Source organism: Oreochromis aureus, linkage group 10, assembly GCF_013358895.1.
Source record: "Oreochromis aureus strain Israel breed Guangdong linkage group 10, ZZ_aureus, whole genome shotgun sequence".
Taxonomy (NCBI): domain Eukaryota; kingdom Metazoa; phylum Chordata; class Actinopteri; order Cichliformes; family Cichlidae; genus Oreochromis; species Oreochromis aureus.
The window spans coordinates 23,610,315-23,629,884 of record NC_052951.1 but is presented as its reverse complement, the minus strand read 5'-3'; the positions used below and the strand labels follow the sequence as shown (position 1 = coordinate 23,629,884).

At 41.0% G+C, this 19,570-nt stretch overlaps 1 protein-coding gene across 4 annotated transcripts in view; it reads right to left on the bottom strand.

Annotated features, from left to right (window-relative positions):
• The window catches only part of acsl6 (acyl-CoA synthetase long chain family member 6), a 38,240-nt gene extending 19,011 nt beyond the window's left edge, over positions 1-19,229 (bottom strand). The window contains exons 1-5 of one of the 4 annotated variants that reach the window (XM_039618579.1): positions 19,182-19,229; positions 18,967-19,039; positions 5,185-5,405; positions 3,746-3,860; positions 589-653 (exon numbers count right to left, since the gene is read on the bottom strand). In XM_039618579.1, coding sequence (XP_039474513.1) covers positions 589-653; positions 3,746-3,860; positions 5,185-5,388 — 384 coding nt within the window. In that variant the 5' untranslated portion in view covers positions 5,389-5,405; positions 18,967-19,039; positions 19,182-19,229. Of the gene's footprint in view, positions 1-588; positions 654-3,745; positions 3,861-5,184; positions 5,406-8,800; positions 8,819-17,855; positions 18,440-18,906; positions 19,040-19,181 lie in introns of those variants that run through there. The other 3 variants (XM_031734150.2, XM_039618578.1, XM_039618580.1) reach the window with 3 other exon arrangements.
• Between the last annotated feature and the right edge of the window lie 341 nt (positions 19,230-19,570).

The window sequence follows — 19,570 nt, the reverse complement described above, 5'->3', positions numbered from 1 at the left end:
AGCCAACTTAGGGTGGCAGACATGCTAGTGATCTGATCTGAAAAATGCCAGTTAACATCAGACGAAGTAAGTCATAGTGCGGGATCTATTCTTCGACTTACAGCAGTACTTGCCTATAGCACATATAAAGTAGAAGTGTTGTTTAGCCCAGACATTATCTATATATAGCAATGTTTGCAGACTGCAGTTATTTAGTAGCGCTCTTGATGGTGCCAAATTTGGTTTTAAGGCAGAGCGGGTGCTACAGAGTCTCTGCAGTGCAAATGCTGCAAACGTCATCTGACTGTAGTCTTACACTGGCACATGACAGACTAGTCTGCACAGTTTATACTGTAGTCAATCAAATGCCATTACAAAGACTGTAATGATTATGTTTGGCATTTATCAGAAGTGTGAGATGCAGAAAATCATGTTTGAGCAGCTATAATATATGAAATAGTTCCTATAAATGTTGCTTTATCAGAAGTCTGGAAGCATTTTGTAGCATAAGGATTTGGTACTTTTCTCCTTTGAAGGGTCACCCTGTTTTATTCTCCTCTCAGCTGTTGTTGTTACAGGGAAAAAACATGTCCCCTGAATGGCACAAACCTCCTTATAGGACATCCATTTGTAAGGTTGGTTGGGGAGTCGTGAGCCTAAGCAAGGTCCATCACCTGTTGGACGCAGAAAGGAGACAAAAAAATGATTAACTTATGTGACTGGACGCAAACGTCATTAAGAATTTTAAATCTAATAGTAATTTAAACACCTCAGGTTCACACCAAGGTGAAAATAACCCTTTCTTATGCAGAAATAATTTCGAGCACACACATTCTGTAGACATAGATACAGGGAGTGCAGAATTATTAGGCAAGTTGTATTTTTGAGGAATAATTTTATTATTGAACAACAACCATGTTCTCAATGAACCAAAAAACTCCTTAATATCAAAGCTGAATGTTTTGGAAGTAGTTTTAGTTTGTTTTAGTTTTAGCTATTTTAGGGGATATCTGTGTGTGCAGGTGACTATTACTGTGCATAATTATTAGGCAACTTAACAAAAAACAAATATATACCCATTTCAATGATTTATTTTTACCAGTGAAACCAATATAACATCTCCACATTCACAAATATACATTTCTGACATTCAAAAACAAAACCAAAACAAATCAGCGACCAGTATAGCCACCTTTCTTTGCAAGGACACTCAAAAGCCTGCCATCCATGGATCCTGTCAGTGTTTTGATCTGTTCACCATCAACATTGCGTGCAGCAGCAACCACAGCCTCCCAGACACTGTTCAGAGAGGTGTACTGTTTTCCCTCCTTGTAAATCTCACATTTGATGATGGACCACAGGTTCTCAATGGGGTTCAGATCAGGTGAACAAGGAGGCCATGTCATTAGTTTTTCTTCTTTTATACCCTTTCTTGCCAGCCACACTGTGGAGTACTTGGACGCGTGTGATGGAGCATTGTCCTGCATGAAAATCATGTTTTTCTTGAAGGATGCAGACTTCTTCCTGTACCACTGCTTGAAGAAGGTGTCTTCCAGAAACTGGCAGTAGGACTGGGAGTTGAGCTTGACTCCATCCTCAACCCGAAAAGGCCCCACAAGCTCATCTTTGATGATACCAGCCCAAACCAGTACTCCACCTCCACCTTGCTGGCGCCTGAGTCGGACTGGAGCTCTCTGCCCTTTACCAATCCAGCCACGGGCCCATCCATCTGGCCCATCAAGACTCACTCTCATTTCATCAGTCCATAAAACCTTAGAAAAATCAGTCTTGAGATATTTCTTGGCCCAGTCTTGACGTTTCAGCTTGTGTGTCTTGTTCAGTGGTGGTCGTCTTTCAGCCTTTCTTACCTCGGCCATGTCTCTGAGTATTGCACACCTTGTGCTTTTGGGCACTCCAGTGATGTTGCAGCTCTGAAATATGGCCAAACTGGTGGCAAGTGGCATCTTGGCAGCTGCACGCTTGACTTTTCTCAGTTCATGGGCAGTTATTTTGCGCCTTGGTTTTCCACACGCTTCTTGCGACCCTGTTGACTATTTTGAATGAAACGCTTGATTGTTCGATGATCACGCTTCAGAAGCTTTGCAATTTTAAGACTGCTGCATCCCTCTGCAAGATATCTCACTATTTTTGACTTTTCTGAGCCTGTCAAGTCCTTCTTTTGACCCATTTTGCCAAAGGAAAGGAAGTTGCCTAATAATTATGCACACCTGATATAGGGTGTTGATGTCATTAGACCACACCCCCTCTCATTACAGAGATGCACATCACCTAATATGCTTAATTGGTAGTAGGCTTTCGAGCCTATACAGCTTGGAGTAAGACAACATGCATGAAGAGGATGATGTGGACAAAATACTCATTTGCCTAATAATTCTGCACTCCCTGTATATATATGCAAACCTGATGATTTTTAAGTTTTTTTTTTTCTCTTGTTATTTCAATTACATTTGCATGTTCGAAATAAAATTCTATCTAATTCTCTAATCTCTGAAATAGTTGTGAAATACACAGACTGCTTGACTATCACTGCCTTAGACAAACCGACTAAAACAATTCATTTCTACTTCAGCCCAACTGATGTCATTTTGTTGTGGCTGTACGATCTGGCAGGTGTGGTTTGAGCAATATCTCTGCATTGTGAGTCACTCACTTCTGTGTCTTAAACTTGCTGGCCATGAGCTGTGACACTGTTACCGTTAGCAACGCTAGCCATCACCTTGGCAACCAGAGGATTCATTTTATCTCCAGTAGTAGAGAAACACTATGATTGGAGGTTTTACAATCAGACCACTGCATTGTCACGCTGTGCTGTCTGTATCACACCTCTGTGTGTTCGCTGGTGTGGGAAATTTTTACTGCAAGTCTAGCAGCTTGAAAACTGTTTGAGTTCAAACGAGATAACTGTATTTCTATTCTTACATTTATAGCCTGCTTTATGTTGTACTGTAGTATGCTACAGATGTTTATTTCATCAGGGTCTCTGGAAGGCTAAAACCCCAAACCAGGTTTTGTATATTGGGCAAATGGAAATCTAATATTGTAATAAGATTAGATCATTTAAAATTATGTTGTAATCAATGTGAAAACAGTGCCAAAACAAAACATCTATTTCCTTGTGAGAGCTGTGAGAGCTCATTGCTCTGCTTTGAGGTTTTAAATTTTCATTAACGTCTCACAGTCACAGCTCGTGTTTAGGTTTATTATGTTTTTGTTTAAAGTAACACGATACTAATAACACAAAAATAGGGAGACTTTTTGGGCAGTGTGAAAATCTGAGATTATGACAGTCTATGTTACACACTGTGAAATGCATATGGACATATTCTTCATAGTCTTTTTAAAGAGTCCTTGGGTATTTGAAAGACACTTTACAAATTTTATAGGATTAGTAAATACAAGTACAACAGAAAGGGATGAATGACACTAATATGGCTACATGTGGTATTTAGGGAGATTACATGTTTTAACCGTTTTAACCACTTCTATCATCTGCTTTACTTGTTATTAAACCCGTGGTTTATAAAATGTACATGAGAACATGAATGAAAAAAAGACGTATGACTCTTTATGAGAAAAGCTGAGCAACTCTATAGGAACAGAGGCTACATTGAAGTCTGAAGCACTTTGAGTGGTCATTAAGGGTACAAAACCTTTATGTAAAGGCCAATCTGCAAGTGCCAGTCCAGTAACGCTCCAGCTCTCTCCAGCTTTGTGTATTAATTTTTCCACTTCACATCCTACCCACCAGATATATGCAGGCCTCTCTGGAAAACCTCATACATGGTCTTGGCGTCATCATGGTAATGAGTCAGCAGCTTGGAGGGGTCACCCATCATAGACCTGCGACCCCCATCTTCATGCTGATGCACAGAGAAAGAGCGACAGACAAAGAAAACAGTGCAACACCATCAGTCATTTTTATGGCTTTTTCTTCCCTCTAAATTCTGAGGGTATAAGATCTAATTTTTCTCCCTTGTAAAAACACTGTCAAATAGATACCCGAGCGTGGGGGAGTTTAGGAAGAAATTTGTCTAACTTTCCCTCTAAGTGGTAATCCATCTCTTTTGTCAGCTAACAAATGCCTTTAAAAATATGCGAGCTGCTAAGCTTCCTCTGTGTTTAGACTGCAGACACATTCTGGATGAATAGAGCTCATTCCCATAAAGAAAACAACAGTAGATGCAAATTCCACTTTGTAAATGAGTCATTTAGGCTGAAAGGACTGAGCAGATTAGGCAGCCAGCACTCAAGACATACTGTACACTACATGCTTGTACTGTGGTTTGTGTCACGTATACATGCATATATCTATCTATCTAGCTAGCTAGCTAGCTATATATATATACATATATATATATGCCTATGTAAAAAGAGAAAACAAGCCTCTTGAGGTTTCACATTACACTGCAACATGATGCCGCCGGGTAAGGCTGGTATTCGGAGGCCTGTGGTGCAAAGTATGGGTGAAAAACCAAGTGTTTGGTTTCACTGGTATGGTGGTTAGTTTAAACCAGTAAAAGGGTTTAAATTAAGGGCACAATTTTCCCATAGCGCCTCAGTATTAACTAAAAGTCAAGTAGAAGTAGAATTTGTTGGTTGCTCTGTCTTGTAGCTCTCTATTTCCCAAATACAGGAAGTTGCGTAGTGTATGCTTGTGAGGGATTGTGTTTCAATCAAAACAATAAAAACCACACATCTGCTAAAAGCTACAATACGAGAGAATTTGGCATATTATGGAAACTGTTACAGTAACAAGGCATGAAAGGCTACTTTCGATGTTTGATTTTGCTTACATTTGTATTACTGTGGTTTCCATTACTGCCTGTTATTAGAAAAGAAGAGGAGGAGATCAGAAGGGCATCTGTCGTAACGAGCTTCGGATGCTTAGAATAACCTGACAGGTATAAGCTAGGGCAAAGAAAACAAAAATACTAGGCTTTATTGTTGCACATAAAGCCTAGTGTCATCACTGCCTGCTAACAATTGAAGGTGACCTACATGAGTGCATTAAAACAAAACAAAACAAAACAAAATCCACAAAGAGTACTGATTAACCCCATTTTACTGTGAAGGACTAGACTAACATGAAAAATACCTACTTCTTGTGCCTGAATGTCCAAACATGTCTGTGTCACGAATGCGAGTCCAGCACTTAATGCTTTTATGCATCTGTGATTATCTCACCGGCACTTCCTCAGACTGGTGCAGAAGGCTGCAGGGGGGTTTGATGGGACGGGGTCTGGTGGCTAACCAGTACGCCAGCACAGCTGTCAGAGCGCCGATGCCCACAAGCGTGGAGGTCGGCAGGGAGCGGAAGAACTGACCGAGCTCGTCCATCTCCGGTATCCTCAGGCCACTCATCATCTCCTGGGCCTGCATCTTCTCCATCAGGGTGGAACTCAGCTCTGCAGAGGGGACAAGGCAGTCTTTTACTAATGATTTCTTACGATGCCTTTCAAACCATTATTCATTTTTCTTAAATACTACTTGCTAAGGAGGAGGGTAAATCAATATTTTACTCAATGTTTGGTGGGATAGATTCGACTACATTTGACAAGAGCCGTAGTTCCCCTGGAATCAAAAGTAATTTCACTCTATTTAGCTGAAATTATGATGTATACTTACCTACAAATCCTTGTTGGTCGATATATTAAGTAATAATTAAAGAAAAATAAGTATGAAGAAATAATTATATTGTAAGTAGTAGCGTAATAGCGTGTAACTTCTGGTATTTCACAGGAAAGGTATAATTATACTGTAACTTTACGTAGTGTTTCACTTCCTGGAAGCATTCGCAGTTAAATATAATTACATGCAATTTTAGGTAAAACACATTGAGATTGCCTGTAATCCTAGAGGAATCATACCCCTAATTATGGGCCATATAATAAAGTGCTACTTGTTTTGTTTATATGACATAAAATCATTGACAAATCATCAATCCTTAAAGCTGGATCAGGTGTTCTAGTGAAGGTTTATAAGAACTTAGCGGTTTTACTACTACTGCTGATAAATAACACATATTCTGACACTACATAAATCTTATTTATCAATGGATTACATTCTAAATCTCACTAAAAAATCAAAAACGTCTGTATGTTTCATCCATCAATATCAGATTTGACAGGTGTATTGCTTTCGGATAATCACATTTTTGGGCACTAATCCTTGTTGCTTGCCGGACTTTACCCATAAATTAGTGAAAAAGGCAAACAACACGCCAGCATGACCTCATATTTCTGTCTCAAGTCTCTTTCTTCTGCGTCCTCATAAAGATGTCAGCAGTTAATGTTGCTTATAGATAAACCTCCACTGACTGCAGTATCTCCTTGTCACATATAATAAAATATGCAAGCCGCTTTTTTAGTTTTTTGATTTTTTTTAAAGAAGGGATGGCACTTATGCTTTTTTTTTCATTGCATGTGAGGGAAACCCACATGTGCACTTTGCACACAGAATCTCTGTGCTTCAAGGAAAAAAGGAAGAAGGATTAAAGCAGACAAAACCACTGTCTGGTAGCTGTTAGCAGTCTGCAGCAACAAGCATAAAAATTAAAGACGTGTAAAATACTTAATCTTTCACTTCCACAGTCAAGCTCTGAAGCTAAATATATATTTTTTTCATTTTGCTTTGTTTCTTCTTATTATTCGTCTTCTCCATGTCTCTATGGTCTTTTTGAAACATTAAAACCCCTGTTGCCATAAAAAACAAATTTTCGGAAAATTTCGCGCGTTTAAGTATACTCTCGGGCTTAATGTGAGGTCAAATGCCAGTTTATTAATGAATCTCTATATAATATCTATTCAGTTACCTGAGACCAAATAGGAGTATTTATTTTTCAGATTAAATAAAGGTCTTGTGAATCACAGCTTTTCAAGCACGCATAAAACTACAAATTTTATTGAGTGCTAGGTCTAGACTTTTTCCTATTTCACATAACAGTTCACATTTCATGCCACTGAAAAGAAAGCCTTGCTCAGGAGGTGATCATGTAAGCTCTTTAACAACTTTACATGTGAACCAGCTTCCTAAGATGAAGACTGAGACATTTAAAACACAACTAGAAAATTAATCCCTCCCACTAATTTCTCAGACTTATTTCCATCACTTTATGACAGGTCGTTGTGGGTATACGTGGGCATATTTGACCTCGCTACTCCTTCACCAAAGCGAAATGACCTGAAACACTTAATTTATACTCAAAAGCTGGTGTTTGAGGGGTCTCACCCCCACATTTCTCATTTTTACTGTAAAAGAAGGCCAGGAGAGATTATCTATACTGATGACTAGAAAGGACAGCGGTTAAACCGTAGTGGAATAGTAGCACAGTCATACACACACACACACACATATCAAGAAATGCATAATGTATCCAAGGGGGCGTCTGGCTGTAGTGCTGAGTGGGGTGGGGGTTTCCTTCCCCTGGGACATGAGTCAGAGACAGCACCATCTGATCTAATGAACTGTCGGAGCAGTGCCACAATTCACAGCCAATCAGACTCACTTCCTGTCTCCTCTCACTGTCTGTCTGTCTGTCTCTCTCATGCATGTCTCTCTCCCGACATGCATGCACAGACGCAAACACCAACAGACATTGAAGCTGATAAGTATAAATACATCAGGTCGTGGGAACGCGGACTTCCTCATTCACCTGTCATTTTAGAGCGGAATCACTATTCTGTGCACTAAACTACTGAAGTGAGGCAGAATCACATGAACCCACGCCAGGCTTTAAAACTTTCCAAAAACTAGCTGAATTTAGAAGACATAAAATAATTACCATCTTTTTCTATTTATCCAAAATAGTGAAAATACAAAGGGAGAAAAGTAAATAATGGGCTTATTGTATCTGGCCACATGATCCTGACACTATCCCCTGAATAGCCTGACTTGAGAGTGCTTTTTAAAAACCTCGTCTACACTGGAGGGTACACAGTACAGATTAGGAAGCAATTAATCTTTTATCTATTTCCATAAATTTAAATGTAAGAAAAAAAATGCATGAATCAGCCAAATATCCACTTAGTGTTTGCATTACTGCATAATGCACATTTCCATTGGGTTGCTAAATTCCCATCAAAGAGATATCATCTATAGGTGTTGCACCCGATGAGTCACGCTGGCTGCAATCATTTCAAAAGGCCAATGACGGAAAACAAAACTGACAGTCAAAATGTCATTATTATGATGAAAAAGTAACACCTAATAACCGTTGTGAGTCTCCTCAACTGACAGTGTTTAAGTGTAAAATAGTCTTCTGCTGCTTAAAGATGGAGAAACAGGTGCTGCGTGTGTTAACGTAAAGAAACATGTGCACTGCTTCCTGCACTCATAAGTTTCTCTTACGAAGCTTAAATTCAAAATACACCTCATCCAGGGTCATGCATGCAGCTGTATTGCTACTAAACGTTTAAATGATATACTTTACCGTCACAAAGTCATCACAAACTCGACCTTTTTAGTCTTGCTATATATGAATACATACTCACAGATATTATTACAACCCCGTGATCACACTTTCACCCTACAGTATCATTTTTCAGTTGATACAACCGCAAAAACACACCGACACAGTGATGCTAACAGCAGTCAGTTGCTACAGTCATTTGTAAAGCCCCACTGACATATGACAGCATGTTAAGATACAGTAAGGTGGTACTCATCACTTCCTCTGCTTTAATTCAGGCCTGTTGCGCAATGTCTTCATCTCTTCTGACACTGCCATCCCAGTTTTTATTTATTTTTTTTGGCTTGAGTCCTCTAAATTGAGTCCAGTTTCTGCTCACACAGAAACTATCACCTGTAAGTGAGAAACCGCAGCATCCCTCTCGTGTCTGAAAACAGTACCGGCCCTGTAATAACGCAGTTGTCCGTAGTTCTTCTTTTTCTGCCGCACTTCTCAAATATTTTCTCTCTTTCTGTTGGCCTTTTTTCAAATCTGTGGCGTTCCAGTAATAATGAGGGGGGAAATTAAAGCAGCTCAACTGCCGGGAAAAATTTAGCACAATAAGTAAAAGCTGCCACTTCATAATGGCTCTAAATCACACTGCACTGATTGCTCGCATTTGTGTGTTTGGGAAAGCAGTTAGATTGTCAGAGCTAATTCTATAATTAAATGTCCAGAGCCACTGAGCTGCCTGTTGTGCGCAGCTGGATTCAGTAAGACTGGATCTTAGTGAAGACAGTAGAAGTTGATCGAAAAATCAAGACAGACAGAAGATTTTAAAAGTTAAAAAGATATGAAAAGATATGGAGGTAAAATTATAAAACAAATGCTTACATGTCAAAAAGAAAGAAGGTTTTTCTTTATGTTTGGGTAAAGATTAACCATTAGGGGAAATATATTTTGGGAAATACTCCTATTTACGTCTGTGAAGGTTCTCAGTCATCCAGGTCATCGTAGTCAAAGGAATTTGCAAAGAAAAGCGTCTGCGTGAATTCCTGAGGTCAGATGGCCCAGGATGTGAGTGGGCGTTAAGGCGTCTGGGGAGGGAACTCATAACTGGACTATAGATGGCAGACAGTTGGTGTCGTAAACCACCGACTGTTGGTGTCGTAAACCACCGACTGTTGGTGTCGTAAACCACCGACTGTTGGTGTCGTAAACCACCGACTGTCTGCCATCTATAATCCAGTTTTGAGTTCCCTCCCCAGACGCCTTAACGCCCACTCACATCCTGGGCCATCTGACCTCAGGAATTCACATGAAGTGGTGGGGCCAGGTTTCACAATGAGCTCACCCAAAACCCTGGCTGATTAGGTCCCACACCCGCTTTCACACCTTGGCTCATGTGATTAGAGGATCACCAGGGGGTCCTTTGTCCCTCTTTGGGGGGATACTCCCACTGGGTTTAAATCCGGGACTCTCGGCCATTTGACCTTAGAACTGAAGAAGCTTCTTGGATGAGAGGTGAAACGTCTTCAAGCAACTCAAAGAAGTCCAGACGCTTTTCTTTGCAAATTCCTTTGACTACTCCTATTTACGTTCTTCCTAAGAACTACATGTGTACACTGACACCATTCATATCTGTTAAGCATTACTCTGAGCTTCACTGGGGGGGTGGGAAACAAACAGAAACATGCAACTTATGTCTGCCAGCACCTGTAAATCACAAAGTACAGAGGCAAACGTTTCATTATGAAACAGTCTGATCTCTTTCTTCTGTAATATTAAATGAAGGCTGGAAGTTTCAAACTGGTCCAAATCTGGTTGAAATTTAATGGCTGTTAAACAACATCTGGGGGACTGAGATGTGTCATGTGACTGAACGCTTGTTGACAGATTTTGTAACCAAAGTCCAGAAGACCTCCGTAAACATTTACAGACCGCCAAGGCAGTAATTAGATCAAACTGCGGCTGTATCACGAATGAATTGTTTTGTGTCCTGTGACTAATGTGGTTTGGCTGCAGCGAAGAGTCGCAGTGGATTGGTGGAGCGGCGTTTCCAAAGAGAGGCAGCGGAGGGGGAACAGCATTCGACCTGCTCTAAATATAGACAGACTTCATAACCCACTGACACCACTGTGCAGCTAGCTGGAATAAAGGAGGCAGAAAAGAGAGAGTGGCTGGTTATAAAAGCATCACTGTGCAGATGTCTTCTTCTTCGGTCTCAGCTAACTGTAGGTTTCCCCAACTTTTTAAACAGTATATTTGCATAATGACTGAAACTAGCACCAGTGATGAATAATGGGTTGTGAGTTGAGTTTCTTGATCATTAATATGCAAATTGCCATGACCGCTGATCAGCAATCACAGCCTTGTAAGATGGCGAAAGAAATACCCTTAGGCCTACTCTGGGATTCAGAGATGGTCTTTCCCTTTTCACGTAAAAGCGCTCCTTGACTCCCTGCTCAAACCAGCGTTTCTCCCTGTCCAGGATGTGTATATCCTCATCATTGAAAGCGTGGTCACTGGCCTGTAGGTCTAGCTTGAGACTGAAGAAGTCACCTGGATGAGTGAAGAAATGTTTCTCGCACTAAGAAAGCTAAGTCTAGATGAACAGAATCAACTTTTTGGGATCAATGATGCAGAAATACAGACGCACAGATACGCGCCGTCTCAATCTGGAGACAATAAAGAAGACTAGACAGAACTGGGAACCCTGAGGGTGGATGAATATTACTAAAAATACGACTTCATGAATCTAAAATTAACGGTCTTTATCAGATTTCTTTTTACTCTTCTACACATCAGATCTAAAAAGACTTAGGATGAGGAAAAGTCTCTCGTTACAGGCTAGTTGAAGCTTAAAGAGGTGCAGTTCCATCTTAGTCCACTTAAACTAGAAGGCGCTTAAAGATTATCAAGGTTATTTTGTCCGGTGCAGGTTTAAAAATACTGTTAATAGCAAGTCAAGCAAGGATTTGAAAACAAAGGGGGGTAGGATACATCTGCAAATAATCCACATCTGCTTATCATTTATGGGCACCCACTGTTGGCATCTGTTTACCGAGGCCACTCATGCAGACTTTAAGCAAAGCAACGAATGCTTTAGTACACATGTTATCACGCCACGTCATCTTGTCCTGAAATAGCCCGACAGCTGCAGGTGACTTACAACCTGCCGGATATCTAATTGGCCTCAAGCAAACATGCAAACATTTAACTGACTATTGTTATTTCTTGCTTTATTATATTCTGCTCTCTTCTGTATATTCCTTTTTGACTGCCAATGAAAAAAAGTTCCAGTTTTCTCACAATATGAAAGAGACAATAAAAACAAAGTATAGCAGGACATCTTTAGAGCTGAAACCTGTCCTACAAAAACTTTATTTGTAAGTTTTCATGACAATGTCGGATAATTAAAAGTGATACCAGACTACAGAGCAACAGAAAAGGTTTGAGAGGCAGCAAGAGGTCTAACAAGTCCTTACACAATAAACTTGGGCAGCCAATCATTCAGGAGGCTCCTTCACTACATGCTGTCTTCTTCAGTTTTTATCCAGATAACAAGCAGCATCCTTCACTCAAGGTGAATTATTGGTACACTTTTCCAAATGGTGGAGGAGAAGCACTCTTATGACAGCTACAAGCTCCAGAAGCATTTAATCTCAGTAGCAAATTAAATTTTAAAATAATTTTTCGTAGTTAAGATCAGGCTGTGCACTTTGGTTTGCATGACACTTTTATATAAAGGGTCACGTCTTCACTATAGGATGTCCTGTGGTGACCTCAATGAAACACCACCAAACCACCTGCTCCCTACACACTTACACACATATAGACATACAAATAAACACATCCCCATACAAGCCTTTAAGTTCATCCCTGCTGCCTCTTACAAAGAGTGTTGCTTCAGCTGTCGTGACAGGAGAACAGCAGGTCAGCAGAGACCCCATCAGCAACAGCAGTGACCTTCAGCATCAGCATTTGAACTCAAAGGCCTCTCTGTTTAATTTGTACAATGGCAAACACATCGCACCATCAAAAACCCAAGGAAGTCATCCTCCAACTCTGTTGCATTTACAGCTCGGGCTTCCGGCTGCTTGACAAGCATTGTCATTTGAATCTTACAGTTAGCAGGTTGCAAAAACCTTCATTCTCCCGAGCCACTGCAAGGGAAGTCTGTGGATAGATGTCTGCAATAAAATGGTGATAAGGGTTTATTGCAACTGAGATGCTGTAAAGCTGTGGCTGAGCTTTCAACAGTCGTGGAGATAGCGTAGCTGTTTCTGAGTTTTATAATCAGGTTATACTGTATTACAAAAAGCTGAGCAAAGTGTCCCACTGCTGTACATGGTTGCAGAGCTTATGATATACATGTGCCTTCTATTTTCTCTGGTTTTCTCAGCATTTTGTTGATGACTTCTTGGGATTTTCCATATGAAACAGATTCAGTAACCATCAAGTGACCATAAGTCATTTTTAAAACGCAGGACTTCAGATCTGTACCAGTGATCGACCCTGCAATCTGAACTAAAGTGAGAAAGTGAGGCAAGCGCCCTAATTTATCAGGTAAAACAGATTCAATAGAGAGTGTGAAAAATATGCTTGGAGGAAAAAGAAAATGAGAAAATGACATGAGCAGACATACACTTGGCTGCAAGCCTGACAGATGTGCACAGTCAGAGAACTGAAAGAAGATAACACTGACTGCAACGTATCTGTTACAAAACGTCTAGTGCACATGCTGTGCATGAACAGCTGGGTTACAAAAATAAACATTTTAATTTTTCATACTCACTTGGATATACTGAAGTACACATTTTTAAGCAAAAAAAAATAAAAAATTGAACGGAACTGCGATTCATTGATTTGAAGATGAATTACATGGAGCAAAGGGGATTCGCAACTGCAGCCTCCCTCGCATAGTTTCTTTAAAGAGTTCCTTTAAATAGGGAAGGAAAACAGAAATGCGAAGGAGTCCTGCTGCTTTATTTAACCATTTAGATTAGTGAAATTGCATGAAACGTTGGCTCCTTATCGTGCCACCTCTGCCCCAGAGGTTCCTTCCCTCCCTTCCTGTCTCAGGAAGATTCCACTTAGCAAAGATTTTGGTGCAGGGGTACAGCAATCTATGCAGTGATCAGGGGAAGTGAATGGGTCAGTTAGACTTCCTTTGACCTCTGAGGCTTAAAGTGAAGGAAACACAACCCTTCGTCCTTAAGTCCCGCCCCATCGGCCCATCTGAGGGCCATCACCAATGATTAGAGTCCAACGTGGTGAGATTACAGCCTATTAGCACAGAGACAGATGACCAGCAGTAACCTCACTACAGTATTCTATTTAAAGACATCCTGCTCAGCTTTCTCTTATTCTTCAAATTCCCCTCCTTCTCTTTGTAGCGTCACTCGCATCAGTGCACGGTATCGCTCTTCTTGCTCATGCTTTTCTTTTTTTCTTTAAAAAAAAATAATCATCAGTGCTTAATCATCCCAGAACACCACCTACCCTTGCTTACAGTCACTCTCTTTTAGCCACTCATTCATATCTCTTTCTGCCATTCCTCCGCTTAGCCCACACCTCATGACTTAAAGCACAACTTTTTCCTGTCACCCTCAATAAGGAATACTTGCAGAGATTCTGTAATATCCGGTGCAGAAGAATGATCCCCCCCTCCTGCATCTCAGTCAAGGAGGGGCAGAGCAGGTATTACTCATGCAAGAACATTTAAAGATATAAGGTGCAGAATAAATAAGTAATATGGATATAGTGAGCAGAAGGGACTGGAATATACAACATATACAGAATATGTTAAAAAAAATGCAGCACTGTAATAAAAAAGAGAAATATAGAGCAAACAAAGCAGGCAGCAGATTTAAACTATAACTGCATTACCTAAGGGTTAAAGCAGATGTGGTCTAGTCAGCAGCACTTACAAAGGCGTCGGGGGAAGCCAGGCAGCCGGTGAGGTGTGATGTGTGTCTGTGTAGGTGTGTATGTGGGTGTGTGTGCAGGTGATGTGTGTCAAGGGGTACCGGGCGGATATCACATTGCTCGGTGCAAACTAGTGATTACCTTCCCGGTGCCAACAGCCAGATTAAGCTGAGGCAAGCAAGAGGAGGGAAGCGAGAAGTGTTTTGGCCTCGTTTGAGCCTGGCTGGCTTCCGTATCACACCACCCTCGGCTCAACAGACGCTGCACACTCTCACCACACCCACCCACCCCTCCTCCCTGATGCTGTGTGTGTGTGTATCTCTTTGTGCCTCTCGCTGCCTAAACATGCAGACTCAACTTCTCCTTCAGTAAGTGGAAATGACACACACAAACACACACATACTGGCCTACACATACACGTGTATGCACCTATATGCAAAGAAACCTGTGCGTATAAACAAATCACACACACAAACATCAACTGATGCTGCTCAGTTTAATTTGACTATCAAAGTGAGAGGGAAAGCAGACTTTTAGATTTCAAGCTGGAGGGTTAGGATCATTAACAAGTCACTATGTGTGTGTGTGTGTGTGTATATATATATATATATATATATATATATATATATATATATATATATATATATATATATATATATATATATATATATATATATATATATATATATATATATATATATATATATATATATATATATATATATATATATATATATATATATATATATATATATATATATATATATATATATATATATAGATATGATTTTTAAAAATACAGTTACACCCTTTAACTGACACTTCTACCAGAAAGATAGAACCCCCCCCCAAACCAACACGTTTGCACAAGTGTTAACCACAGTGTACACACATAGTGTCTTGTTTTTACAGCTTCATTTTAGAGGCTGTGACCTCCAGGCAAAGACAACTGCCTTCACTCCTTTATAGAGAGGGTGTTCTCCTTGCACACTTACAGCTTTAGAGGAACGAGTAAACATAGGTACATTCTAAAAGATGTTCTAGCTCAATTGCTGTTATTTTGTTTTAGAACACTTTCTTACTGACCAGCATGCATAATAACTTCCTCTTAATATTGTGCATTATAAAAATTTGCTGTAGATGCTCACTAATTTTTTTTAAGTCTCTAATCAGGAAGGGAGTTGATTCGTTTAAGGCTCATGACCGACAATATCCAGTCAACAAAGATGGAGCATTTTAGAATACGGTACAGTACTGCACCATTTAAAAAACATAAATGTATATGAGAAAGAGGGAGGCAGACAGCCGGCACAGGACTTAATGCTGAACCATCACCCATCATCCCACAATATGTGGAAGAGTGTGCACAGACTGCTGAAACAGCAAAAATCCATGCTGACATATGGCCCTGAGAACACCCAGACTGTCTAATTTTATTATTACTGTCTTCGGGGATATGTACTTAAGGTGTTGCATTTGTTTAATATATCTTCTATGCACCACTTTAAGGTCATGCTTGTTAGCAAATTTCCAGCCACCGCTCCAAAGAAAATGACCTTTCCTGGAATTCGCCTCACTCCTAGGATTCAGTGAAAGTGGTCAGTAACAGGCAGTTATTATTGCACAGCAGGAATTACTTAACCATCAAGATTTGCCCAGTCATGCAGTTCTTCTTTAATTAGAGGAATTTCATTTCAGCATTTTCACAGTGCACAACTTCCTTCTTGTTTTAGTTTCTAATTTAAGAGGAAAAAAATTCTCAGTGTGAATAAAAAAAAGAGCATGATGATGTACTGGATAGTCATCCAATTACAAGTCAGCAGTCCCCTGGTGTGCACAAGGCTTGTGTTACGTTAAACAGAGGAGCTGCTCTGCTTGGATACTAAAACACCATTGGCTGTTTCTTGGCAAAGGGCGGGGAGAAACCGCCCCTATCCATTTAATTAAATATTAAGGGAGGAAAAAGAATAGGCTTACACCATGTGTAGGGCTGCACTAGCCGTTGATTAAAATGCATTATTTATTCTAAGGAGCAGCAGGGCGTTGGGATGTGGTGACAGGTGAGAGGTGCATTGAGTGCTCCCAAGGGGACCTTTCTTTTTCAAGCGAACAATTAATTTCATCTTAAATTTGGATTACAGACTCCAAGTGATTGCGTACAAAGCATATTCAAACCTGTAACTGCAACATGGAATATTAATGCGCACCAGTCAAAACGCCAGCTGTTACCACATGTTCGTCGCTGGCGATGCGACCTGTTCTTTGGAGGATTAATAATCTCCGCCTATTTGCCATTAAACCTACCGAGCTGGCACAAAATCTACCGCCACAATCCTTTAAAAACAAACAAACAACCTTCACTACCTGCAGTTTCTTTCATCATATGAGAATCCCTCAGTTTTTAACATCACAGCTCGAAACTGATCTTTTTTTTTTAGTACTTTATTTATTTTGATATTATATATTCAGATGTCAAGCAATCGTGTCTCTGCTCAGCTCCAACACCCCTAAGAATTGATGCGTAAAACAGGGGTGGGGGTGGTGTCGGTGAAAGCGAGCACGCCGTGCTCGGTAGTTTGCCGGTAGGCCGCAGGATTTCAGCACCGCTCGCTCATGGACAGCTCCGTCCAATCAGCGGCAGCCATTCGAAGCGCGTCATCGGTCTTCATCCTTCCTCATCCCCTCTTCCTCCATCACAGAAGCATGGCGGACGACATCATGGGCGAAATGCTGACTTTTAAAACCGGCTTTCTGCCCATCTGATGTGTTTGATATGAGATTATTGAAGGCGAGGTTGAAGTAGAGACGCACAGCAGACGCCAGGGTGTGAATGGCCGGCTGTTGGGAGACGTGAGCTAACAGGGGGTGGGGTGGGGGGTGTAAATGACGTGTGTCCGGGTTCCACGCACAATGTCATACGACCTTAGCTGCGGTCCAACCTTAAATGTACCCCTTTCATCTCTTCCAGCTTCCAGCCTTGTCTTTAATAGTTGGATTTAAGCACAAAGCACACACTTTTACATTAAAACCCTGATATCCGGAACAGCCGCGCGGACCCAGCCGCATGGCAACCAGTCGTCCATCCCACTCCATACCTGATTAGAGGTAGCTAATGCCCACCTGAATGCATCCCTCGATGATGTTGGCCTGTTATTCTCGGAGTTCTTGACCCGAAATCCGAGCCCTGTGCTTCCCTGGAGCTAGAGCCCGCTACGGTGAAATGCTAACGCCTGCCCCCGGGCTGACTTAACACACGTGTAGCCTGAGAAAATGAAAAAATGTCACCCGCGTCCTGCGGTGCAGGCAAAACGCCAAATGCAGCAATGGATCGCGACTAAAGCTTCTTGCAGTGTCGTCTGTGAAAACGGAAATATTCAAGCACAGCCTCAGAAAAATAAAAAAGCCGGTAATGAATGAGACACGAATGCGCCTCGGCCCACTGCGCGGCAGGTGCATCCGCTTTTTTTCTTGGCCTCCAGCCCAGCGACGCTAAATCGTTCAAATGAATCAAAATGACAAAGAGGCATTCACGACTCACCTAATATAATCCAGAGAGACCCAGAGACCAAAACGAATGCGAGCATGTCTTTCTCATTGAGTCAGCTGTCCCGGCGCAGGAGCGGTTCAGAACTGCAGCATCGACTGCAGCAAGTCGCCGACAATCTGGGAGATTAAGGAGGCAGAGAGGAGGAGGGGTGGGGGGGTTGACAGTATAACTGAGACAGACCACAGTGGGGGAGCCGGGCAGGGGATGGCGATTTCCAGCAGTGTAAATTTCGCCTGCAAAAACTGAAAATGTTGACTGAAGAAATAAACCCGGACTGCCTATAGAAGCATCCTCGCTCTTAGTGGATTTCCCACCTTCACCCAGTTGGCTGCTGCGCAATGGCAGACTCCCCTGCTGAATATGAGGGGCTTGTAGGTCGTGCGGGAAGATCCGATCGACATCAAGGTTATTGGGGATGAACTATCCGTTCTCGCTGCATGCGCATACGCATTAAGTGGTCCGCTATTTCTCTCATTTGTCGCAAAATAACCACGCAAGTGTCTAAAGCTGAATCTGCATCGTGATGCATTTCGGTCATTCACATTTCCCGATTAAATAAATTCAGCTAAAGCGTATATCTTTTTTCTCCCACTGTTTATTTATTTATTTTATATATTGATTAATTTCTACTGGGGGTATCATTTGGTACATCACGCCATCCCTGCAGCTGAGCACAGCTTTGACACAGAATAACTTTGCATCAGGATCACGTGGTCCAAATAAGACACTCCCATTGAACTAAAGTAACCTTGAGAAAAGGCTGACAAAGAGATGATCAGACAGCGACAGAGAGAGAGAATGAACGAATCGCTATCTTAAGCATCTTCATATGTAACTACACCACAGATTATTTTTGGAGGCTCTTACTTTTATTTGATCATTTCTTTGTGTGTTTAGTTAACACTGAAACCCTCATAAGTGTCTCTGGTAACATAGTGGCCTACATGCTATTAATTCATCTTCACACATAACTCCTCAGTGAGCAGGCTGGTCACTACTGGAGTGACCAACAGGCTTATGGTGTTGCCATCATGTGACTGACCTTATTAAATGGGTCACTCCTCTCGACCAGTAATCTGTCACTCCCAGCAATGCCACTCACCACCTTCTCCTTTTCTCTTCCTCCTTTTATCCTGCTGCGAAGAAGACACTGATGAGGCAAAGAGCAGGCGAGCCTTCAGAAGAAAAATTAGCCGGGTCCATTTATTCAAAGTGGATGAATGAACAAGCAGACCCACAAACAGAGGATGAAATCAAATTTAAGACTGTGAATGCCTTTTTAATCTCAGTGTGGTCTGTAAAAACTAATCATGTTACCTGTGGTGTGTCAGCTGCAGGACACGAGGAGGGCGAATGGAGTTTTTGGTGAGGTCACTGGAACTGAGTTTATTTATTTTGCAATGGGATCAAAGTACACACATGAGGAAAAAATAAGGGAAAAAACAGTTCAGTAGCTAAAAGATATCACTGCAAAATCATCAAAAGTTAGCAAATACTATTATGGAATATAATTATATTATACTTACAGAAACATGGGGTGTATGTTTTATATATTAATAAGACAAATATGTAGCCATGAAAATTGTATTTCTATTATTTATTTTCATAAATGTCTAAAGCTTTTAATTTGAAATTTGGATAGACAGGAAACAGGAAGTGTAGAAAACAGTGGGAAAAGCATGGCTACACCTTTTAGGCAATTTATG